The 25,660-nt window shown below is 50.8% G+C and overlaps 1 protein-coding gene across 1 annotated transcript; it reads left to right on the top strand.

Annotated features, from left to right (window-relative positions):
• Positions 1-4,451: 4,451 nt before the first annotated feature.
• LOC111843445 (general transcription factor 3C polypeptide 4-like) lies at positions 4,452-8,987 on the top strand. The gene is made up of 5 exons (XM_023811045.2): positions 4,452-5,271; positions 5,574-7,307; positions 7,391-7,521; positions 8,082-8,170; positions 8,756-8,987. Exons 1-5 carry the CDS (start codon positions 4,966-4,968, stop codon positions 8,818-8,820), a joined length of 2,325 nt encoding a protein of 774 aa, XP_023666813.2. The 5' UTR covers positions 4,452-4,965; the 3' UTR covers positions 8,821-8,987.
• Positions 8,988-25,660: the final 16,673 nt, after the last annotated feature.

The raw sequence follows: 25,660 nt of genomic DNA, 5'->3' as shown, positions 1-25,660 counted from the left end.
GGCTCCCACTGGCGCCATATGGGCGGCCCAGCACAGTTCCATTAGCACCCCCGGAGCAGGGAGAGGGCGTGTGGCGTTGGGCCCCGGCGGCCTCGCCGTGGGCCACGACCTGCCTACCGCCAGCTGCCAGGACCTAAGGCCCGGAGACGAGCCACCGGCAACGAGGGAAACGGTAGCACTGGCGCAGACGCCAAGGGGGGCTGGCGAGACGGCATCTCTGCTGAGGCGGGATCCACTTGCTGCTGCTGGTAGCCCTCCCTGCCACATGGCCACGGGACGCGGGCACGTTCCGGAACACGCCGGAAACGGAAACGTCCCTGCCGTCCAAACCGGACCGCTGCCGTCCTGACGTCTTCGCCCAGTAGGAAGTGAGCGTGCATGCGAGACGGCCAGACCGGGTGGGGTCCGCTTGTGGCCGTAGATGCCCTCACATGCACTCAGGTCGCTCTCCCCGGCCCAGACGCCTGACGGGAAGCTAAAGAGTTCCGGGAACTTCTCAAAGTGGGGCAAGTGAAAGCAGAAAAAGTAGGAGAGGAGAAAGGAAGGGAGAGAATTCAGGGCCCCGCATGGGGATGATGGCGCCTCAGCACGGACCTGCTCAACGACTGGAGGCCTTTTTTGATTAATCATACTCAGGATGAATCATTTATCTATTATTGCTACACATATACAGCATTTTGCATATATAACACTGGGGATTTTCCCTCTACTCCAATTTCACTTTCTTTGCTAGTGAGAATCGCAGGTTGTGCTGATGCTCCATTAGCATTTTCCATTAACTATCGACCCCCCCTGTAATTGACCTCCCAGACAATGAGTGCTTGATCGGCGGGTGCTTCGTGGTCTTCTTGTTGACTTGGGACCAGACGACACGTGAAGAAAAAAAAAAAAAGACCGAATTCAAACGTGTTCTCTACGACCATGCGTCAGATTTGATGCTGCAGGTCGGGGAATTAGAATGATGACCAAGTGTCTCTATGTCTGGGATCAAGGCTGTCAAACGAATCGTCACCCTGCACTGGTCTTTGGAAGCTGCAGGGCAGGTCCAAACACCTACGGGGAAACAGAACAGCAAGGAGCTCTCCAATCTGCCTAACCTACTAAGACAAGCGGTCAGACTACACAAAAATGATGAAGGTTTCTTAAATTTTCACATCGATGTGGCTCTTTGCTCATTTCTCTAAAAACAAAACACTCCCATTCGGCAGGCGTCCCAATCGCTGGCCTTCTGCTGAGGATACGGGGCTGGAGTCTTCAGGAGCAGCGGGTGACTGTGCCATGAACGAGCATCCTGCAAGAACCACGGCGGGCTGGGGGGGTGGCGGGGGGGAGGGGGACTCCGTCTCCGGGGAGACACGGCGCCTGGGGAGAGACGGCCGTGAGCCCTGATTGAGAGCGTCACCTGTCAGGTGCGGCTGGCTGCTCTCAAAGCCGGCCTCGTGCGGCTCTCCACGGGCGCCGGGGCTCCTCATCCCAGACGTGTGAGCCTGTGGGGCCCCCGCTGGCCCCCCCCAGGGGACCCTGCAGCTCCAGGCTCTGCCGCTCGCTGACTCCAGGCACACGGCTCGTGCAAAAAAAACACGCTCGCTGACCAGTCTGTTACCTGCCGCCGCGATTATCGCGGGTCGTCACATTGAGGGAAAATGTGCTGAAGTTATAATTTCTGTCCCAGTAACCCCAATGCGACTAAATGATAAAAATGCATATTTAAAGAGAATAATATATGTACATATATCCTCGTAACGCTCTCACAAAATGTGCTGTAACACCGGCACCCAAATCCCTTAAAAGGACCAGATACCTCTAGAGGGCAGAAAAGAACATTGCAGGGGGGGTGACGATTCAAGCGAGAGTTGGGAAAGGCAGACCCGGGGGCTTAGGGTAACCGAACACACCAGAGGGGAGGGGAGTTCTCAAAATCATCACGCAAGGTAGGCTTATAATAATTAATGTCACATTCTTAATGGTAAAGCATCACAGTGGTGGCCAGGGTGAGCCAGATGTATAGTTACCTACCAAACACTGGTCCCACAAGTCACACAAACAGCGTCGATCTCACTGCTGTGTCTATAAACACGACCCGAGTCACGGCTCAGGAAACCCACTTGAGGTCGTGCTGTACATCAGGAAGCTGAGAACGTGGGGGGGGGGGGGGAGGCATCCCTCCTCTTGTCCCTTAGGTGGAAATGCGGAGGCGGCAGGTGGCCTGTCCCCAGGCTACGAGACGGAAGGGGGGGGGGGGATGGGGGGGACATGAGCGGTGGCCACGGCCCCATGGAGACGCGCCGTACGTTTAATCTTTCATGTGCTACATGCAGGAACACAAACACCGTTTCATAAAGGAGAGGGGCCCGTCGTTTCCACTGGAGAAGTATCCATAAAAATAAAAGGTCACACTTCCTCAAGAAGCTCGTGAAGGACTGTCCCCGACGCCCCGTTTTACAGTTTACTATCAAACACGACGGATTTTTAAACAAAGAAGACGATCGAAGCAGATTGTCATTGAGAGATATGCCGGTTTTGTTTATCTTGGCAACGACCATTCCGCTGATGCCAAACACAGGAGACGCCGTCGTGCCCGCTTTGAGTTCCGGAAACTACTGGTGCCACGGATGACTGCTTCCCCGGCCTGCTGGCACCAGACAGAAGTCCACATCACAGAGAAGGTTCTCCGTGAGAGGCGTTCCCTGAACACTCCCACCTCCTCCTTTTGGACAGCAGTAATCGGGCCCCTGTGGGTAATTAGTTTTACTTAGCAGATACACTGTGACTATTTATAAGGAGCGGGTAAATTATTTAAGCCAGCATTTCCAAATCCAGTCCTCAGGGACCCACAGACAGTCCATGTTTTTGCTCCTACCAGGAACTGGAAGGGAGCAAAAATGTGCACTGCCTGGCAGGGAGCAAAAACGTGAACCGTCTGTGGGTCCCCGGGGACTGGGTTGGGAAACACTGAGTTAAGCCAGTTAAAAGCATCCGGTATGGGTCTCCTGTAGGGGTGAAGCCCCAGGGTTCTTCTGTTCTCCAGACTGTGCTGATACAGCCAATCCTATTAATCAACCGGAGGCCCGTCTCTCACACTTGGCGGACAGAGTGATCGGCACTGCGGCCTGCAGGCCAAAGACCCCTGTGTGGCCCTGACAGGAACCATGCTCCATATTATAAATGCTGGATCGGTCAGTTTTTAAGATGCATTAATTGAGAGAGGGAAGCACACCACTGTTCACTGGCAGTTGCAAAGCTCAAACAACAGGTGAGACAGAGCCCCCACACGGGATGCAGGCAAAAGGCGTGGCCAGGGAATCCCACATTCTCAGTAAATGGTACCATAGGATCTCTCAACTTCAATATGGCAGATCCCAGACTGGTTAGCAGGGGGGGGGGCAGTCATCAACCTCATGCTTCCAGTTTTCCTCATCTGCTGACAGGGCACCTCACCCCACATACCTGTGCGTAATTCTGGACCCGTATGTAAATTATGGCTAGTGTGCTCCTGGCGTGATTCAAGAACAAGGTACATGAACAACAGCTCATCAGGTCAAGACTCCTCATGGATTTCTGTCTATGGCATGACCACGACTGAGCAAGATTTCATCATGTCAGAACACATATCTCATACAGTAGATTTTCCCTAACTAAACGAATGATAAATTATTACTGAGGAGATCTGCGTCTGTTCATGTGGAAACGGCGCCGACTGGTAGCTCTGCCTGCCAAATGGCTGAAATTAAACCATGGCCAGGCCTGGATAGCACTAACATGGGAGACGTCTTAAGAAAAGCAGATTGCGTTCTGAGGTGGTGCCGGTGGGCCAGTAGGGGGCTCCTTTCCCTCCCGACTGAGTGTGAAACCCACATCTAAGGTTGCTGCTGTAGCAACGGCTGTCTATACTGTGAAACTGCAGTAACCATGGCTCTTAAATATCCAGACGCATTTAGACATTCGGGTATCCAGGCCAAATTCCCAATCTGGCCTAATCACGCCCTGGTGTAAACTGCTAATTAAATTCTGGCCTCTCCATTGTGCCTGCAATATTGTCTAACTGGGCCCAAAAATCAGCATGTTACCCAGTCGTTAACATAATGGATGTCTTCCTATATACACTCTGCATTATACAGACACACAATATATTGTATTTGTGTGTTTATTATTACTATTATGATTATTATTGTAATTATTATTAACGGTTCTCTGCTAAGTCACTTTTCATCATTTTGTTTTTCCTCGTTCTGTTATTCACAGATCACATGCCAAGCAAACGTTTTACAACGTGATCGTACAATCATGATCGGTATTTCAAATACCTGATTAAGGTCAAATTTCAAATTCTGTCTTGCTCCCTAAGACAGTATTCACAAGTAATAAAGGTTACATTTAATTCATTTTTAATTCAGTCATTTGCAGGACAACTGTCGCGTTTTCTTGCCATACAGTGCGCAGAAATTTCAAGGCAGCCGAAAAGCGTGGCAATACGCAGTCTAATTATTCATATTAATAATCATGAGCGGCAACGTTTAAATAGTATCATATTTTAAAACATCATTATTTTAAAAACACATTAAATTCACCGAACGATTATGTTTTTCTGTGCTTACGCTCTTTGGCTATAATATTATTATGAGGGGAAAAAAACAACGTACAGCCAATGGACCTGCTGCGTGGTGCCTACAGCGTAATAGTCTCATAATAGAATTTAGACTAGATTAAACATCATGTAAATGTTACATTCTTGCGTCTTTTCTGCCGGTTGTACAGCTGTGCGTTGATTTTTTTGTGCAAGGAACGGGTAACATCAATTACACAGAAAATACTCGTCGGTAACAATAAATTTTTTAAAACCTTACATGACAACCCGTCTGACAGACTCCAATAACGCACCTTCTCTTTTTTAAACATACCCTCCTCTGATTGGCTCTTCAGCCGCCATAATCAACGTCACATCCGGTAACATTGCCGTACACGAAAATGGCAACGCTGAGCACCGTTTGCGCGGCAGATGGTGCGGATCCCGAACCTGGGACCGAAGCAGACCTTGATGTCGAACCCTCTTCCGGACTTACTCCAATCCTTAAGAGGGATCCGGTCATCAAGCTTCTGAACCCGGTGAGTGGCTTGGAGCCGCTTGCCTGGTCCGAGGACCACAGACTCTCGGTGTCCTGCACCAGTGGCGTCTCGGTGATGGACGTCGTGTGTGACGCTAAAAGCTACTGTCCCGATCTGATCATTCATCGGACGGCCATTCCCGTACCGGAACAAGTCTGTGTGCTAAAGGTAAACATGTATTTCTTCAATACGTGATTAAAGATGTTTTGAATAAATGTATTTATTTGTAATGTCCCATGCAGTGTGGCCATCTCTGACAGCCAAATCGGGTTCTGCTAGGGAAGGGAAAGAACATTTAGTGAATTGTTTTTAGTATTTTTGATGTTTAATATGTATTAAAACTACCAACTTAATATTTGACTTTTTAAAGTAAGTGTAACATTAATTATTAGAATTGTTAATGGCCCGACCTGACTTGTTAATGGATCTTTCTGTGAATGAATTGAATCCGTATGTCCGTTTGTATGTAGGTGGGTCCACAGAAGGAGGTGTCGGAAGTGAAGGAGAAGTTTGCCACCTCTAAGGACAGAACCGTGAGCCAGGCTGTGGTACTGGACCGGGTGATGCATCCCAAAGAGGGGGCCTTGCCTCCGATGCAGGGCATTAAGTACTCCTGCTGGTCCCCGGTAGGTTGCGACAACAATAGCCGATGCCTTCTGGCCTCACTGACACTGGACAACCGGCTCACTGTTTTTAGCAGTTCTGCACGCCTGCAGTGGAGCCCCCTAGTGGATCTGACGGAGATGTATGGGCAGATGTTGCGGGAAAAGGAGTATGCGCTGTCAGGTGCCGAGCCTCCGGTGGGGCCTCTGGGCGACCTGGCAGAAATGCGACGCCGTTACCGCATGCAGACACCCGTGTGCATGGAGTGGTCGGCTGTGTGCTGCACGCAGGGGCCTCAGGCCGGCGGGTTGGGGGGCACGGTGCTTCTGGCGGTGCTGATGGAAAACGGCGACCTGGTCGTTTGGCAGTTGCAGCTGCCCTTCCGAGGGCGCGAGCAGGTGGTCTCCTGCAACACCCTGCAGTCGGGGGTGCCGGCACCCAGCGCGCTCGCCTGGTGGGAGTACGAGCACGGCGGACGCCGCATGAGCGGACTCATCGTGGGCGGCTCAGTGGGGCCTGTCAGGATCCTGCCTGTCAACCTGAAGGCCATCAAAGGCTACTTCACCCTGCGGCAGCCTGTGGAACTCTGGCAGGAGGTCGACCAGATCCCTGTGCGCACCGTCAAGTGTGTCTCGGTGCCGAATCCGCTGCAAAAGTGCAGCTGCAGCCTGGTGCTGGCCACACGTGGCCCATACCTCTTCTGGTGCCTCCTGCAGATCACAAAGGCTGGCCTGAATGTGCACAACTCGCATGTGGTCGGCCTGCACTCCACACCCATCGTCTCCCTCGCCGTCGGCCGGCTCCGCGAGGTGGCCATCTTCACCTGTTCGCTGGACGGTGTCATTCAGAAACTCCGGCCCGTCTTCGCTGGGGCGATGGTAACCTTCCGACAGGAGCGGCTGATTCTGCCTGAGGGCGTGGCAGGCTGCTGGGTGCGGGGGGTCGCCGTTAGCCCCAACAGTGCCTACCTGGCCTTGGCCACCACAGAGGGCTTGACCAATGGGCATCACCCAGTCAGCTACAGCCACCAGGTCCAGTTAGTTGCACTCAAGTCGCCAGTTACCGCGGCCACAGAGCTGCTGGGATCTCCCACCCAGAACCTTTTCCGGCAAGCGGACCTCCTGGACCTGGTACGCTGGAAGGTTCTGCGGGACAAGCGCATCCCTGTGGGGCTACAGGAGGAGATAGACAGCAAGTTGAGTGGCGGAGGGGCAACTGGTGCCTACTTGTGGCGGTTCCGGCTCTTCCTGTATCGTGTGCTTTTCCAGTCGCTGCAGAAGGCCCCGTCGGAGGCACGCTGGCGGCCATCGAACGAGGAGAACAAGGTGTCCGCGGCCGATGAGGAGCCAGCTGGGGATGAAGAGGCGTCTGCGGAATCCTCTGCCACGAAGCCGCCCGAGCCGGAGAGCGAGGGACCTATGGAGGCAGAGGTCCTAGCCCAGATGGAGGAGGCGGAGCTGCACGTGACACGGGAGCACATGAAGAAGGTGTTGGGGGAGGTGTACCTGAACACTAACGTCACCGAGAACACCAGCATCCCTACCAGGGGCCTATGCGGCTTCCTGAACAGCAACCCCGCCTACAAGGACCGGGATGTCACGGTAAGAGGTGGCTTCCTGTGTCGGGGGGTCGTGACCTTCGCTGCACCTGGGGTGGTTAAGTGAAGGAGTCGTGTGTCTCCCAGGTCCTCCTCGGTCACCTCTTCAAGAAGATGAACAAGCAGACGTTTCCGGAATACTGCAGCCTCTGCAAAGAAGTGCTGCCCTTTGACCACTGCAAGCAGGCTGTGTGCAGCAACGGGCACCTGTGGCTCAGGTGATACCTCGGTGCAGACAGAGCTGCAGTCTTATCCATCCATCCATCCATCCATCCATCCACCCACCCACCCATCCATCAATGACATCCTCAGGGACCCACAGACAGTCCATGTCCAGTGGGTATCTTGGGATGGTGATTTGCGGAAGTTACTTGAATCACACTATTATAATAATGTAATAATGAAGTGATTTGTGGGGGGGGGGTGAAAATTCTTAAAACCTGACCTCTTAAGCTCTTCCACACCCCCCATCCCCAGGCAGGCAGCTGAAGCCCTATATCGTTTTTTTTTTTTTGGTGTGTTTGAGTGCTAATCAACCTTTTTGGGTTGGCTTTGGGGGACCACACCCCTCACCCATGCAGGGGCAATTGTAGGACTTTTTAAGGTGAGCAGAGGGGCCAGCCTTATCATTAGCCAATAATGTTTTGAATCGGTGAGAGACAAAGGAGGAGGCACTTTGGTAGCCAATCAGCTGTTAGCTAGGGCTAGTGTGAGCCCCACCCCTGTATATACCCCCCGTCCATTGGATAGTGATCCTCAGCCCCGTCCTCTGTTCCAGGTGTGCCCTAACGTACCAGGCGTGTCAGTCCCTGAAGTACAGACGTTGCTTCCTGCAGGACAGCGTGGCCAGACACCCCTTGCCTGAAGGTGAGTGAGTTCCCCCCCCCCCCCCTTCGCATTGGGGTCATTGTTTACCGTCACCATGCTGCTGATGCTAATACCGCGCTGCTGTTTACCGCCCCGGATTGCCATTGGTGCTTACTGCATGGTTTTTGCTTTGAATGGCCCAGAATCCTCTCTGGAACGGAACGACTGCCAAAGTGAATAAAGGAGCATGGGGGGAGGGGGGAGGTAGGGTGGCGAGGGCTTGGGGGGGGGGGGGGCACCTGTCCTCTCTCCTGCGGGGCTGCCTGTGCTCTGGGCAGTGGTCCACAGTCGTGCTGCTTTACCATGACGATGATACCGTCCAAGGGCTGAGATAGAAGATTCCAGCATTTTCTGGCATATCGATGGATTTTAATATTAATAATAATTTAGAGTGCTCACTAAGCACCCGCCGACCTTGGCCAAAGTCCTCTCTGATGCTGGAATCACTGTTGTACCTTTGAGTGAGACGGCAGCAGAGATGCACTTCCAGCCATGTAACTCGGAGCTGCATAAACAAAAAAAGACAAACCCGCTGAACAAATCTTCCCTGACATAAAGCTTGCCTTCCCCGGCTTCCCGTTTCAGACCCCGACTGGATAAAGAGGATTCTCCACAGTCCCTGCACCTTCTGCGACTCGCCGATCAGCTAGCCTGGAGCTTCCTGCCGGAGTCAGGCTCGCCGGCATGGACCTCTAGGGAGCTTTAAATGCACTCACCTGCAGTGCCGTTGATCAGCAGGATCTGTCATAACATGACAATTGTGTGTATATAAATTTTTTAAAAAATTGATTTTATTTTTATAAAGGTTTGAGCTAAAGTCTGTGTGAGTGACTGTTGGATGGTTGGGGGGGCAGAGGATGTGACCCTTTGTCTCAGTAGGATGACGCATCCCCCTCCCCCATTTAAAAAACATTATTCACTTAAATGCACATGACCTATTCTGTGTGTTTTGGGGGCCACCTGCGTTTATTACATTTTTGCTGGTTTTGAGTTGTGGGGGTATGTGGACTGGGAGGAGCGACCTGCACTGGGAAGTGGTGCGGTCTGTCCTTGGCCCCGATGCAGCGCTGCACTAATGAGGGACAGACCCTGCTGACAGATGTGCCGCCGATTTTAATTACCGGGGTGCATGTCGTGAATTATGATCAGCCCTCCCCCTCCTTATTTTCCTTTAAAGATATGGATCGAGGGAGAAGCTCACCATACTGTGGAATCTCCAGTCCAGTCTGTGTGTAACTATGACAGAACACCCATGTCCCCCCCCACCCCCCAATCAAAGTTCCTGTCCACTGTCGTCTGCTACATGTCCCATGGGAGCGGCTGGGACACAGGGTTGGGGCCTTTAAATGATGCTGGGCTAATTGTTCCTATTCAAGGCTGCCGGTGGTGCAAACGATTCCCACTATCTCTGAACAAACGTCTGCTTTCGTTTGATCTTTTGTTCAAGCCATTACCAGGAACTGGTCTTTGTGCTGCAGTTTGTCTGCTGGCTGTTCAAATTATGCTCCAGAGCCCCGTGAAACATTTTAGGATTAGTCTAAAACTGCAGGTTAGCTCTTTTAAACCTCCAACAATGATTAAAAACAACCTTAAAAGCAAATATCACATACACATTTTATTTTTTTGAAAAAGGCTGCTCTTTTTAAAAAAACATTCATTCAATATTAGTACTTGTTTGTTCGCTGTCCGGCGAAACATCTGAAAATCCCACCCCTGATTCCTCAGCCTGTGTGCATGCCCACGTATTCAAATAAATGTTTTCCTCTAGGTATACGATATTCATACCTCATCTCAATGGCTGGTTCCAGTAAACACTCCGTGACTGGTCCCTTTGAAGCATTGTGTTATATATATATATATATATATATATGGCTCTGTAGAGGGTTTTTTAGGCGGAGTCTCTGCATTTGACACATACATGCTTCTTGAGGTGAAACATGTTTACATAAGTTTCCCGGCAGCCGCTCTCCAAACAACGTGCGGCGCGAACAGGGTCACGCAAACATGGCGGTTGTCATCGTCACCGTCATCGTCTCCAGCGAACACGGACAAGGGTCTAACGTTTCCGTGCTTCTGTCCCGATGTGGGGCTCATTTACGGGGGTGTCTCTTCTGTCGGGTGTGCCCCATGCCGGGAGGATTTATGCTTCTGTGAGCAAAAGCCCCCCCCCCCCCCCCCAGGGTTGGGATTTCCTGTCGTCGTCTGGTCATGTGACCGGCGCCTTCCCACTCCCGCCCCGACGCTACACTAACTGAGTCCCCTTAGCAACCTGCCACCCCCTCACCCCACCTGATATACGATACAAGCTCTCAGTGGGACAGTTATCCTTACTGCAGTGTCCCGTATCTCGTGACATGGATGCCAGGTGCTCCTCCCTCTCTGCCTCACATCTTCCTGTAAATAATCCTGTCCTTCTCCACCTGTTAAATGGCAGTAGAGTTCTCTCCTGTGCGTCCCGACACGATGGGCTCCTGTCAGTGGTGGGAGAGCGCGGTGCAGAGGATGAGCCATGTTTTCCGGCGTGGGAAAGGCAGCGTCGTGTGAGCAACGTTGACGAGCGGAAAGCCCACCTCTGAATGTAAAAGTTGACGGAATGATGACGATGGGAAAATGACATGGGGGAACGGGGGGGGGACCTGGGAAAACAAGCGGAAGCATAACGGGAATGGGCGATGCCTGAGGAGAAAGAAGAACCTTCTGCAGGAGATATGGACTCCCTCCCCCCCACCCAGCTCCAGGCTAATGTCAGACTGTGCCAACTCCATGTGATGGACTAACCTGCCAAGGTCAAATCCCAGGAGGGGCGCCTGATGTTGTGCTATCATGGTACTTAACCTGAATCCCTCTGGCACAATAAGCTTCTGTATAAATCAGTAGAATCGTAACCTGTTCTGAACAAAGGCAGCAGATAAGCTGCATAAAGACGCACGAGCCCCCTGTTGGATTTCTGCAGTACTGCAATTTAATACGACTAAAGCTGCGGTCTGCTTACAACTGTGAAATGAAGGGACTCAAAGATTTAAAAGTCTGAATTTCACACTTTAATGCATCCAGTTTGTTTTTCAAGTAAGGCTTCAAGAGGGATCACTCCAGAGAAGTGCGGAGAGCAACAAACGACAGTTTCAATGCAGCACTTTGTGAGGGGAATAGAATCCCAGATCGTACCCTTAACCCCTTGAGGTGCATTTTTGCTCTTTGTTAAAGATGCACAGACCCGCTGTTAGCTGGGTGTGTTTAATGCTGAGGTAGGGTAGGGAGTCGGGGAGCCCCCTAGAGGCAAAGAAAGGGTAGGAACAGTCACAGAAAGAAATGTCTGAACCAAGTGCGAGCTTCCATACCCCTGCGTGGGTGCGTTTCCCTGAGGCGTTAATATTTAAACGGGTCGGGAACCCCCCTAACAAGTTGGTGGTAATTAAGTGTGGGGCGGCGGGTGCTGGGGGGCAGATCTGATGGGAGCCTTAAATCAGGCTGTTAACATGGCCCTCTAACTGTGTACATGCTCCCCCCCACCGTCTCCACCTCCTCAGTCCCCATGGGACGTCGCGGTCGTCCGAGTGCAGCTGCGGGGCAGGACGTGAGGGATGTCAATAATCAGCGCGTCGTTTGTTCCTGAACGCGCGCTCTGTCGGGCGGAACTAATTCCCCGCGGAACCGCAAGAAAGCCGCAATTAAGCACGCTGGTAATTAAGCGCGTGATCTCTGAGCGTCCTGGGCTCAGAGATCCGTCGCTGGGATTGCAGGGTGCAGACGGGAGGCCGGCAGGGTCGCAGGCAACTTTTACCTTGGCGTGTAACATCAGCTGCCTGTTTGCATTACTGCCATCGCATTGCAGAAACAGCCCCCCCCCCCCCCGGATAGGAAGGTGTAGGCTATACTGAGCTGCTGTTCTATCCATCCCATAATCACCTCCACATCACATTTGCTTGCCTGGGAGACCTTACTCAAAGTGACCTACTTAGCTTTCCGCTCGTTCCTCCCAGTTATTTGCATGGCCCAGTCGAGCCTCTAATCTATGATCTGAGCCCCTCCCCCACCAAGAACACCTGTATTTAAAGTTTTTTTGATCGCAGGTGCAGCTTCTCCACAGCTGTGGTAGGTGTGTCTCCACCCCCCGCCCGTCCCTGACCGTCCCCCTCATAAGCCCTCTGGATGCCTGCCTCTGATAGGCCTGTCATTCCGCACATAGGAGTTCACTCGCAGGTGTCAGCTCTTTCTAATAGTGAAGATATTACGTGCTGGGTGGGTAGCAGTGCTGGGGGATTTGCCCTTGGGCTTCTGGAATCAGAAGCAAAGACGAGACTTTACCTTTTTTGTTTGAGGGCTGTGGCACTGCGCCGCTCTTTATAATTAGATTCTGTAAAGAGAGCGAGAGAGAGAAAACGCAGCTTTAATATCCGTCTTTCCAAGATCACAGGCCGCGATGATTAAAATTGAAAAGAATACCTGGAGTGGGAATGTTTTTGAATATAATGGCTAAATATCAATCTGCAATCAGCCGATGTGATAATGAGAGGGGTCCCTGAAAGAATAACCCCCCGCCCCCCCCCCCCACTGGGTATTACCTGCCATGCCAGTGAGCCATGAGGCTCCATTGTCACAGGAATACAGTACAGCACCACTAGGGGGCCTTCTGTTGAAAAATAGCTCTGGTCCAGTCGGGTGTCTGGTGGCCTGGTCTCGCAACACCCCCTGTCGGAACCCCAAGGAAGACGCAGCCTGTAGAGAATTCATTCCTATACTGGTGGGCATCTCTTCCTTACCAGCCAGTAAATTCCCATCCAAAGCCGACCTCTCATGGTTCAGCTTGGATTCCGTCAACTTCCTGCTACAACTGGGTTGGTAATATCCACGTTCTTTGACCTTAACACCCCCCCCCCCCCACAGCCCTGACTGAAAGACACAGCTCCACCTCCCTGAGACCCCGAAATCTGCTACGCCAACTCCACACCAGTCTGACCCTTCTTAACCCCAGCTTGACGAGAGTCTATCCGTCTCAACAAAGTTTTTTTTTTCCTTCCACCAAATTGGAAGATCACTCTTCCCCCCTTGCTGATTTCTCTCACCAGCTTGGTGTTGTGCTGTTTGGGTTTTTATCGTCCGGATTCGGGGGCTAAAGAGCGAGGGGCTTCCATGAATTTCCCCCACGCTTCCGGGGGTGTCTGCCACGCTGGGCCGTATACGAGGAGCGGTCGATGGGCATGCAGAGTTTTTAATGAATATTTGTCTTGTGGAAATAAATAGTGATAATGACTGGCGTGCAAAAGCAATTAGGATGAATACTTAAGGGCTGTCATTATGAAATATTTACAAACGGTGTGGAAAGGGAAGAGTGTGCATATGTGTGTGTGTGTGTCTGCGTGCGTGTGTGTCTATCTGTCGGTCTCTCTGTGAGTGTGTGTGTGTGTGTGTCTGCGTGCGTGTGTGTCTATCTGTCGGTCTCTGTGAGTGTGTGTGTGTCTGCGTGCGTGTGTGTCTATCTGTCGGTCTCTCTGTGAGTGTGTATGTGTGCGTGCGTGTGTGTCTATCTGTCGGTCTCTGTGAGTGTGTGTGTGTCTGCGTGCGTGTGTGTCTATCTGTCGGTCTCTCTGTGAGTGTGTGTGTGTGCGTGTGTGTCTATCTGTCGGTCTCTGTGAGTGTGTTTGTGTGTGTCTGCGTGCGTGTGTGTCTATCTGTCGGTCTCTCTGTGAGTGTGTGTGTGTGTGTCTGCGTGCGTGTGTGTCTATCTGTCGGTCTCTCAGTGAGTGTGTGTGTGTGCGTGCGTGTGTGTCTATCTGTCGGTCTCTCTGTGAGTGTGTGCGTGTGTGTCTGCGTGCGTGTGTGTCTATCTGTCGGTCTCTCAGTGAGTGTGTGTGTGTGCGTGCGTGTGTGTCTATCTGTCGGTCTCTCTGTGAGTGTGTGTGTGTGCGTGCGTGTGTGTCTATCTGTCGGTCTCTCTGTTAGTGTGTGTGTGTCTGCGTGCGTGTGTGTCTATCTGTCGGTCTCTCAGTGAGTGTGTGTGTGTGCGTGCGTGTGTGTCTATCTGTCGGTCTCTCTGTGAGTGTGTGTGTGTCTGCGTGCGTGTGTGTCTATCTGTCGGTCTCTCTGTGAGTGTGTGTGTGTCTGCGTGCGTGTGTGTCTATCTGTCGGTCTCTCTGTGAGTGTGTGTGTGTCTGCGTGCGTGTGTGTCTATCTGTCGGTCTCTCTGTGAGTGTGTGTGTGTCTGCGTGCGTGTGTGTCTATCTGTCGGTCTCTCTGTGAGTGTGCTACATGCCCAAACGTCTCTGACATCAGAGACTGGCCAGACTGACAGAGGCTTTGAGTAAAATTTTCTGACACCCCTTCACCAGCCCAGAAGGATCTCCATCACTTGTTTTTAGTTATATTTTTAACCCCGCCACAGGCCTGGGTAAAACAACTTGCCCAGTCCCCCCCCCCCCCCACACGGTCCCTCTTGTCGGCTTCTCCTTCCATCTAGCCAAATTAAGAAATTAATGAGGGGTGGATTCTTTACAGACGGCCCAGGCAATGTTTACCACTGATGAAATTATAATGTGCACCGTACTGCATCATTTATGAACCAATTAGAGGAAGTGTTGCTTGATTTGATGAGAAGCCGGATACACATAATACATTTAACTAATAGAGAGCAAGAGAGTCGCGAGCAACAGAGAGTGAGAGAGCGAGAGAGGAAGAGAGAGAGAGACGGATAGCTGGCTAGCTCTCTGATGCTGTCTAGCATTACATGGCTAATTGCCCTGCTTTATCTGCCTGTCACGGACTTCCATGCATATTTCATTGTGCCCAAAGACTCTGATTGTTTGCACTCATGTTGAGGCTGTAACAGGCAGCAAACTGGCCAATGTGGAGTGTAGTTAAACACCAGCATTGGGAGGGGTGCGTTAGGGAGCGGAAAGAAGATGTGGGGGGGGTACAGAAGCAGGTTTGGTTCTGTGGTCAGTTCAGCCTGGAGGGGTGGGGGCAGAGAGAAGCGGGTGAAATTGCAAGAAGAGGCTGGATTTTAACCATGCAGTTAAGTTTTCTTTTTTTTTCCATAGTTGCCGAATTAAGTTTATAACAATCTGTGCTGTTTTGCAAAAGAGTACATTTTGCATACAGTGCATAATTCCACTTTAAAATAACTACATAAACAATGGTAAAAGTTTTAATTTACACTTTTTTTAATTGTTTGTAATATTACCACAAGGAGTCTTTCTTATGGCACTTACATTCATTTGGGGGAAAATGACAACCTGAACATAATGAAGTTCAAGCCCCAGACAGCGGAAATAATACCTTAATAATATATGATTATCCCGTCCGTTAACCATGAATGCTATACAAACAAAAATGTTAAATTTTAAGGCACCCCTCAGCAGTAAAAGACTGATCATTTAAGACTTGAAATTTCAAACATTATTACTGATATTACTATCACGTGGATCTGCATTTTGTCCAAGAGAGCATGAGCTTCATATGCGGGGCAGTGAAGGACCCCACAGCATGAGCAGTGTTCAGGAAGCCGTCCGCGGAGCTGCCTGTAAGACAATCGGCGAGCCGCATGAAACTAGACCGCGAGCAGTTTCCTCGGTAACCCGATGAGGCCAGCTCATCCCATGGGCCCTACTCTGTATTTTTTTTTCTTCAATTCTTTTCCTTCAGATCAAATGGCGTCTTTTACATAACAAAAGAGCCTGAGCGGACCTGGTTCAGTCCGACCACCCGACACCACACCTCGGGAAGTGGAGCCACCGGAATCGGGGCAGAGGTTGGTTTGCGCTCGCCTGCCGCGCCAACGTGCCTACGTACCATGGCACCCAGGAAACTGTGCCCCCCCACCGAAACCTTCCTGGCACGACACTGAGGCGTTGCTTGGTATTTTTCACCTACGGTTACGGCGGCGGCCATTGATATGCGTTTAGGTGGGACGGTGTAGCCCCGTTTAGGGAGGAGATGGGGAAGGTGGGCAGAAGGCAGGAGTATAGACTGTCATTGCTTCCCCCCCCCCCCCCCAGCCAGAGACAAAAGCTAACATACTATTACGACTCTCTCTCCCCGCCTTATTTATTAATCCACCCTAATGCCCTGGTAACCGGATAGCCGTTAATTAATAAAGCTGTCAGGTAAATCGCCGCCATGCCGACCAATCGCCATCCCATCAGTAATATTATCGCTCTGTCGTCTCGCACCAGGCCCCCGTTGGAGGGCGTCCGGCTCAATTAAGATAATGCTATGCAAATAAGGATGCCTGCCATTGGCTGACCCCCTGCTGGGGGCCGTTAATGGTGTAATCGGGCCCTTCGGTCAGCAATTAGGGCAGTGCTACTGCAGGGGCCGCTGGAGCGCCGTCGCTAATGGCCACTAATGGTTGAGGTTTGATCCATGAGGGATCGAGTCAGGAGTCAGACCACCAGCCGGAATGGCCCAGTACCGGCAGATCCGATCAGCTAGAGGGTGTTGAATGGAGCCCAAATGTAGTAGAATAGTTGAGCATTCAGTGTGGCGGGAGGCTGTGAGGGAGGAAACAGACTAAAGTGTCTAGATGAGTATTTCCTGTGTCTAAAGTGTCTAGACAGGTACTTCCTGTGTCTAAAGTGTCTAGACAGGTACTTCCTGTGTCTAAGGTGTCTAGACAGGTACTTCCTGTGTCTAAGGTGTCTAGACAGGTACTTCCTGTGTCTAAGGTGTCTAGACAGGTACTTCCTGTGTCTAAAGTGTCTAGACAGGTACTTCCTGTGTCTAAGGTGTCTAGACAGGTACTTCCTGTGTCTAAGGTGTCTAGACAGGTACTTCCTGTGTCTTTGTATTACTTCCTTTATATCAAAGGGCCGCACTACAACGTAGCTGGGCCCCTGAAATTGCCCCCCGTATTATTGCCAAACCAAAAGATCCCCAAAAGAGCCCCCTCCCTAGTGTCTGGGTCCCTGAAATTCCCCCTTCCTCCACCCTCAAGGGTGACCCTGAGGTCACGTAGCACTGAAGGTGGATCTGGACCCGGGAGGGAGTGCAAACGTGGGAAAAGTACAAGACTTCAGACTAAGTACGGCACACTGAGTAAAGGTAAATGACAAACAAGAAGAAGAATATTCGCCGAAAATGGAGGGAGGAACATTATTATGATGAATGTACCTGATTATGTATTATTTAGTTTTTACCCCGGTACGGTAACCAAGGACCTTCACCCATAACCCCGATGCACCACTACATGCTATATATTCATTTGTACTCTGCACATACAACATTAATTGACCTTCGTTACATAGTGGTTGCCTATTACATATCATGTCTTGTGTTTTTTGGTTGTCACTAACTTACTCTCGTTGTGCTGTCATATACGACGGCAATAAAGAATTCAATCTTGAGCTCTCTGATCGCATGAGTTAGCGGTCAGGATGGTTTCAAAAAGGTCGGGCGGTAGCAGGACACCTGTTCTGAGAAAGCTGAAGTGAGCTCAGCCCACCACAGACAGCAGGCGCTCAGTCGCGAGTGCGCGCATCTCCCCGACAAACCGAGACAAATCACCGCGCGGTTTCAGCGCCGCTCAGCCGACGGCTTCCCCACCTGATTTGTTCCTGCCGCGAGAGCTTTTGGGAACACAACAAAGCGGGCTCCTTGACTGAGGAGTCCTCCATCTCCGCTCCCCTATTCCTATTTCCCAGCGTAAATGGAACAAAAAATATCTGCTGTGTCCCATCCCCCCCCCTCCCCCCACCCAGCCACCCCTAGGCATCCTTAAATCTCTGAAGCTCTCAGTCACACCCACACCTCAGGCTGGGTTTTTTTTTAGGGAAAGCCTGTTATTTTTAAATAATCTTTTCCCTTAAATTAAAGGCCACAAACCAACGGTGGGTCCTTAAAACATACCAAAAATATAAGTAAATACATGGATTGAAGAATTATTAAATGAACGTCTGTCCTGTGTGACGGGCAGGAGTGCGGCCGCCTTTTCCTCACCAGCTGATGGCCCCTCATGTGACCACTGGGGCCCACCCCATCCAGGACATGCTGATTGAACAGCCCCCCCCCCACTTCTGAAAACGCAGGTCCAGCTGCCTCTATCGATTTTCTTCCTCAATTATAAAATGGGAGCTCAAGATTTGAAGGAGGCAAAAAAACACAGAAAAATCACACACTTTACAGCCAACATCTCAGAATCAAGCGGTTTCCTCTCATACATAATTGGATCTTTATTGACAATGCTTGCTGGTCCCCCTAGAGACAGGAGGGAGAGAGAAGCACAGAGGAGACGGAAAGATAGAGTGTTTGTGTGTGAGCATATTTATCCTGTCCCCATGTCAGTTCCTGAGTTCAGAAAAAGCAAACGAACAAATAATACGCAAAAAAAAATGCATCGATTGAGCTCATCTAGCCAGATTCCGTTTCTCAATGCAGAGATTTGGAATCCCCCCCCCCCATACTCATTTAAAAATGTAATGGATTTCTCTTGACAAAACACCCTCCCCCGTGAGGATTGCACTTCTTACTTAGTACTGGTTGCACAGCATCATGCCAGGAATCTGTCAGAGGATGGGAGTGTGTCACAATCATTGTGTGGTGACACCCATAGAAACCTTAAAACACCCTGCAACAGATTAATGAAGATTATCGCTGAAGTTCTCTGGAATATTCCAGGCTGAATTGATCGCTCCTGTTGTTTCTTAAGCTGTTCCTAAACCCTGGTCAATTTTCCTAATGGAGGGAAACTCTGCGTCCTTTTCAGACGCATTTGTTGCTTGTTAAAATTGTTTTAAATTATTTGTGCTCACGGGGCGTGGAAAAGAAAGCTATATGGAATGACACTGCTTTGTCGTCGTGAGGGATTCGTGCAGGACCTCAGCTGGTTTTAACAAGTAGATGGGCCAAAGATTCCTCCCCCGAAAAAAAAGCAGACACATGGAAATTTGAAGAGTTTGGCACATCCCACAGTGGGAAGATGATGAAACCTCAAAAACCACCTACTGTACACCCACGACCGACTACCTGAATTGCCTGATATAATCTGAGAGTAATCTTCCTGAGATAAACCCCTGGAATAGCATTTAATCTCCAAACAGTCTGTGAAGGTCATGTTTTCCCCTTCTAATTACTTAATGGATGTGGTCGTTTGGACAGGAAGCCAGATTCAGCCGTTATTCTAGACCAAAGATGGCTGTTTGTTCTAGCTACTGCTATAACCCGCTGTGGTCTTAAGGGTTCCAGAGTCACCTAGCGCCTGTGGTGAGCCAAATGGATGAGATGAGGACGCGCTATTTGAGGTCCCTGTCGTGGTGTCTATAGTCATCTTACAACATTACACCCATCCTCCACCCCACAGCCCCCCCCCCAGCTCTATTCAATTGTGACTCTATTCAATCCACCCCCCCCCCCCCGCCACATTTCCATTCCGCCTCGCTTGCGACTAGCGTGCTGGATAATCTGAGAGCGCCATCAGATCCGCGGAGCGCGGGAGCGGGTGCAGCGGGGTAATCTGAGTCAGAGATCTGAGTCCGCCTTTACTCGGGTTTTTTGGGATAATTGTAGCGCCGCTCGGGCTTCAGTGACGGGGGGGCCGGTCGAAAGAGTTAAGCCAGCTCTCCTTGCTGCCCCTCATTCTGGCCCAACCTCACCAGTCGCATGAATATTCCCCGGCACGGCGGACAAACTTGCAGTGGCGGCAGTGAAGGGTCGCGGGTCTCGCTCAAGCCGGAATAATGACTATTAATCCCTAGGTGACACCACCCTGTTTAAACAGCTTCAGACTGAGCCACTCAGTAATGGAGTAATTAACCTCGGCACCCCCAGCTGCCGATGGCTGCACGCCACCTTCCTTCCTCCATTAAGCCAATCCCTGTTTGCTCCTAACTCCCCCCAGTCTTTTGGGCGGGCGGACAGGCCAGGAAATGGGTAGCATCGCTGATGCCCCCACCCAAAAGCTTCTGACTGTTGCCCAATAAGATGGGGTCTTGGCAGCAAGACATGACATAAAACCTAAAAGAAACATCCATCCTTCAAACCAATGTCCAACTGCGTGTCTTGCTCAGGGTCAGGGGAACCTTTACTGGAGCCGTTTCCAGGTGACAGAAAGCACAAGGCTCTACAGGAAAAACAGACACGTCAAAGTCATGTTAACTGTTCATCAAATGGCTGTAAGTGGTCATTCTTGTCCAGGCCATCATCTAGCATGACCTCAATGAGGACCTCAGCCACACGTACTGCTCCTCATAGTCTCCATGCTCTCCCTCACCACATTATTCCGCCTGTGTTTGTTTTTCCTCCCACACGTATGAACAAATGGTTACTTCACGCTCTCTGAGGACCATAAATCCACATTTACCCAAGCTCCGGTCCCAGGTGATCTACCCGGGGCCATCTGTTTGTCTCGCTGCCAGTTCCCCTGGAACGTACGCCTCATCTAGGGGGTCTGTTGAGTGTTTGACTGGCCCTTGCTTAACACGAGCCCACACAGCTAAAACTTTAGCATCCTGAGCAAGTACCTGAAATGTCTTCCCTAGGTGAAGGTACTAAATCTTGCAGTGGGCCCAGTACAACAGACATAAGTGGTGCCAATGCAGATACATGGTTTTGATTTTAGGTTTGTATTTGTTATCAAGGTACAATGTGGTACAGTATATCTTCTAGGGTTTTGGTGGCAGAACAGTCATGCAGATACCAAGTGCCTTTGCAGCGCATCTTAATCTGCTCCATATCCAGTGGGAATCAATAAGCCTCTGCCTTGAATGTGTCACATTCCGGGATGTGGCCCATGTTATGGAATATATCTGGCACATCCAGAAAATTGCTTTCTGAAAGCATAAGCTAATGACCAAAGTCCAAATCCAAATTCGATTTTGCTTCAAATTCCTTGGTATAAAGTTCAGGCCAGACCAAATTTTTTTTTTTTACTATTGTCACGTTGTTGGAATTGGGGTAGATTAATAACATGCATTTTCAGAAAGCTCTCATCTGCCATGCCTCGGAGATGGCACCATTACCCAGTTATACCAGTGGGGCATGGAACCCTGCCCGCAGGGCAGAAACCCCACTGGTTACCTTGTCATAGCCCAAATGACACTTCGTTTATCAGGGAAGCCTGCTGCACCACAGACAGAGACAGATGCATCAATGGTGATTTCTGCAGTGCCATCTTGTGGTGGCCAATGACAGGAGGCTGTGCTGTCATTCAATTCATTTCCTTCAAACAAACAAACAAATGGCTGGTGTCGGTTTTTAAACTGAACACAAATGACCGATCAGAAAAGGTACATGTTGAAAACAAAAAAACATTTTTAAAGTCCCAATTTCTGTAAAAAAAAAAAAGTCAAATTATTCCAAGTTATTTTAAAAAAACATCAAGTAATCAAGCAGTTTTCAGTCGGCGAAGAACATGGACACGGGTTTCCTGCAAAGCTCTTTTTTTTGTAATGGTTCTACCAGCTATAAAAAGTGTAAAAAAAAAAACTAAATTGAATTTCAAAGTGCATCAGCTTGAACAAACAGAGGAACGTGTTACACGTTCGCTCTTTTTCACTGGGATCCATTTTGACACCGAGAACAACATCTGGGAGAGACAGACGGCGGGAAATGGGAAGAACAGAAGGGCTAAATGAGAGCTGACAGGCCGACACGCAGGAAGACAGGTACCCTGTCGCCGTCCTCAGATCTACAGGCATATTGGGCTTGTTTGGAGACGGGATCCCCTTCATACGCTCCTGGAAGGTGCGGCGGTGGGGCTGGGAGCCGCAGGCTTGAGATATTGGATATGAAACGGAAAGAGCTGGTGGGCGGGGTGATGGAAGAGAAAAAAGGGAGAACCGCGTGTGCAGTGCAAGTCAAAGCACCGATCGGTTTGTCGGGACCATATGCAGACATAAACGGCCAGCCATCGGAAGACATCTTCTGCTGAATGTGCAATGATGCATCCCAGGCAATGACGGAGAAAACCGAAAATCCTTAACACAGATTTAAATCCTAATTCTTGCTGGAAATCCTTTTGAAGATGAGCAACATGGTACAAACAGGGAAAATAGTAGCCTCAGTGGATTGTGGGTATTGCTGGTGAAGGGAGGGCAAAATGGCTGCCCGATACAGAGGTCAGGCATGGTGGTTTTGGGGGGCGGATTTGAGGAAGATGCAAGGAAAAAAGGAGAGAAATGTAACGGGGGGCAGAGGAGAATTTATTTTCCTATAAGAAACGTGAGCAACACCCAAGAGGCAGCCTGTAGCTGGTGAAAAATTAAAGCTGACGGTTTCAAACTGTCCAATTTCCACATCAAACGAGTGCCGCCTTCCTGCTCCTGAAGAAACGGCTTCAAACGCCGCGTAGCCGCAGAAAGGGTCTATACTCACCCCTCCCACCCAGCCCTCCTGCTCCCTTTCTTTAACTGTAGCAGTAGTTTTTATTTCCTTAATAATCCCCCCCTTTAACTCCCCAAAGCACTGTACTGGTTACACCACACGCTGTCTCTCCCTGGTCTAATTATACCCCTGTGAGTCTATTAATCAACTTGTAAATTATTTAAGGCTCAGAGCATTTTTTTTTTTCTGCCTGTGACTTGCACCGACACCACGAGGGAGGGCGAGATGAATGGGGGGGGGGGGGGGGGGGGCAAGATGCGGATGGGGAGCATGAAGAGAAGGAGGGGGGACTACAAAAGGTACAGGGAGGGGGGCAGAGAGGGAAAGAAATAAGAAAATATTTAGAGAAAGAGAGGAAGAGATTCGAGGTCTACAAACAACGCCGGCAGGTCCCTTCGGACCCCCCCCCCACCCCCGGTGGTGCGGATAGACCCCTCTTGCGATGATGCCTCTGCTTGTTTTCCATGCCTGCCCCCTGTGTGCACGAGTTTTCGCACAAACATGAACTCATGAATTCATGAATACAGAGAGCGAGTGAACGAGAGAGGGAGGGGGGTGTCAGGAAGGGGGAGGGGGGAGGTCTTTCAGGGGTGTGATGGATGGCAGACTGAGCAGGGCAATTAAACAAAGAATGGTGTTACAGCACAGTGTGTGTGTGTGGGGGGGGGGGACACCAAGCCAACGAAACATCATACAGCTAGAACCGAGGGGGTAGGATCATACCAGCTACCCTCTGGCCTCTGTGGGATGTGTCTGAGCCCCCAGAGTGCTCATCAGCGCCCTCCACAGCGTCCTGACAGAGTGTGAACTGCATCCGGCCGAGGGCCGACCCGCGAGTGGAGCCCTCCGACGGACAGAGGAGGAAGTCGGAAAAGCGGACACAAAGGAGACGTCTTCATCGTTAGTACCTGCTGCTGGTGTGTTTGTTCACGAGGACAAGAATGCCTTTGGCTCATTAGCAGAATTCCATTGCATCGTCATGTTGGCATTTTAATTTGGTAATTAAGTGTGCAAACATGGGGGGGGGGGGGGGTTTCTCCGTCTCAGATTGTAGCATCTGTAGCATCTCTGTGGTAATCTCCCCTTCTGCAAAGCGAGGCGCCCCCTTAAGGACACTCAGTGCCATAGCTTTCCAATTAGGGAGGGAGACGCGACATGGAGCAGGAGGCATTAAGTACCGTTGCCACGAAAGACTCCCCATGAAATGGCAAATGTGCTCCAGCATCGGCGGTCGCTCTCTCAAATGGCCGTGATGGCAGTGGCTGGGTTTCGCACTATCCTTCTAGAACCTTCTTTCATTTGCATGAGATGGAGGAGGTGAGGAGGGCACGGGGTGGGATTCCGCTCAGCATCAGCGAGGACGCCCCCCCCCCCCAGCCCGGTCGTCTCGGCGCCTCTGTAAACAGGCACCAGCATTAACGCAGCTGTCTGTGCCTCCCTCGAGATGCACGCATCTGTAAACATGCTGCTAGCGGTTTGCATTTCAGTGCATCTCGACGTGTGCGTGCGCAGTTACTGGCAGGCAGGCAGCGTGCCTGTCTCTCTCTCTGACATCACCGTACAGTGAGATTCTCACGATCAGACGGGACCTCAAACGAAAACCTTACAAGCCAGGGGGAAGTGGAAGCGGTCAGAGAAGAGCAGAGAGGTGGCTGATGAGAAGCACCAGCCGGGCCCTGAGGAGCTGGCGTCCCGAGAAACCGGACCAGCACCTGGCATGACTGGGGGACCCAAACGGAAATTGCTCTTAGGCCCCTTTGCAAGGCAACGCCTGCACCTTTGCACATTCAAATGAGCCGCAATCGCAATTAAAGCGTCAATTAAAACGGAGCAGAAATATACACAAAGATACAACCCTTTCCAAGGCTTCCGGGTGGGTTTTCTTGAACTAGTAAAAAAATAAATGCAGTCAATCAGGGGCATGATAGCATGGCATCGCTCACTGGGGGGGAGCAGAGAAAGAATGCAGCTGAAATGGCTGTGGGGGCATGTGCTCGTAAGTGATGGACAGAGCCGATTTTTACACAGAAGGCAAATATTATTTAATTAAGGACTGCCCCCACCCCCCATATGTGTTATCATCACATATCACAGGTGTGCCCCCAAAAAACTGGCCCAGCTGGAAACAGAGCCGCCACACACTCAGAAACAGTGAGATTCCAGCTGTGGGTGGCGCCTCCTGGTGTTTCATGTAGGCTCTGCAATCAGCCAAACTCTCGACTTCAGAGACATAGGGCGTGAAGATGGGGGGGGGGGGGGGGGTAGCTGTGTAAACCACTGGTTCTTCTTTGAATTCATGTGCCTATGTGCTGTTGTACATTTCATGATGGGGGGGGGAGGGATATCTGGTCACCTCTCGGGGACAGAGTGGAAACGGGTCGACAGCAGGCATGTCGTGACATTAAATATGCATTGGTTCAGAACCCTCATGCGCAGAGAGCCAGACACAGATGCGAACACATTTTAAATGAGCCGCAGATTCCCAGGTGTGTGCGTGTGTCCTCGCGTGGTGCGGGAGAAACATGCAGCTCCGCCATCCAACGTGCTGTCCACGCACACTCCACGAGGCACCGGCTATATCCCTTGGCCCCCCCTGCTCCGTGATTCCACAGCACAAAATGGAAAAAAACTAATAGCAAAAAAGAAAAAAGCCGGTCACCCCATAGACCTGGGATGTGCTTCTGCGCCCGAGCGCCGTGCAGCCTCACGGCGTGCAGTAATGAGTTCGCACTCAGCCGTCGCATGTGCGCGGGACCGGACATCAGAGAGGGACAGCGGGGGGGACGGGGGGTTAGCGAGAGAGGAAGAGGCTCATTACAGATTCAAAAACAGATCAGGATGAGAGCGCGGCAAGGTAATGATATGTAAAGGGTGTTTACAGTGGGAGAAAGAGCAGCCTCTCTGGCTGTCCTGGAAATTAGACCAGTGGATTCGCGGGAGGGAAATCACAGCTTATTGTCTGTAAACGAACAAATTTTTCCACAGCCCAGTCGGCATCGAACATCCAGTAAAGCACGGCGCTTTAAGATACCGCCACAGCACCTCCACTGACCCAAACTACACCTGATGACTCCAGAAGGAATCTCAAGCAGAGAGGAAGCAAGGCCGGCCTGGTGCTGGGTGCGATCCTACTGCCATTCCTGCACATAAACCCTAAAGTCAAACGTGAAAAAGGTGCTC

Source organism: Paramormyrops kingsleyae, chromosome 7 (assembly GCF_048594095.1).
Source record: "Paramormyrops kingsleyae isolate MSU_618 chromosome 7, PKINGS_0.4, whole genome shotgun sequence".
Lineage (NCBI taxonomy): Eukaryota > Metazoa > Chordata > Actinopteri > Osteoglossiformes > Mormyridae > Paramormyrops > Paramormyrops kingsleyae.
This window is presented reverse-complemented; position numbering and strand designations above follow the sequence as displayed.

What these genes read in the sequence shown, in the direction of transcription:
- LOC111843445 (XM_023811045.2), top strand. Translation starts at nt 4,966, where the DNA reads ATGGCAACGCTGAGCACCGTTTGCGCGGCAGATGGTGCGGATCCCGAA. An exon ending in AACGGGCACCTGTGGCTCAG is followed by an intron (nt 7,522 to 8,081) that starts GTGATACCTCGG and finishes CCTCTGTTCCAG; the next exon opens with GTGTGCCCTAACGTACCAGG. An exon ending in CAGACACCCCTTGCCTGAAG is followed by an intron (nt 8,171 to 8,755) that starts GTGAGTGAGTTC and finishes TTCCCGTTTCAG; the next exon opens with ACCCCGACTGGATAAAGAGG.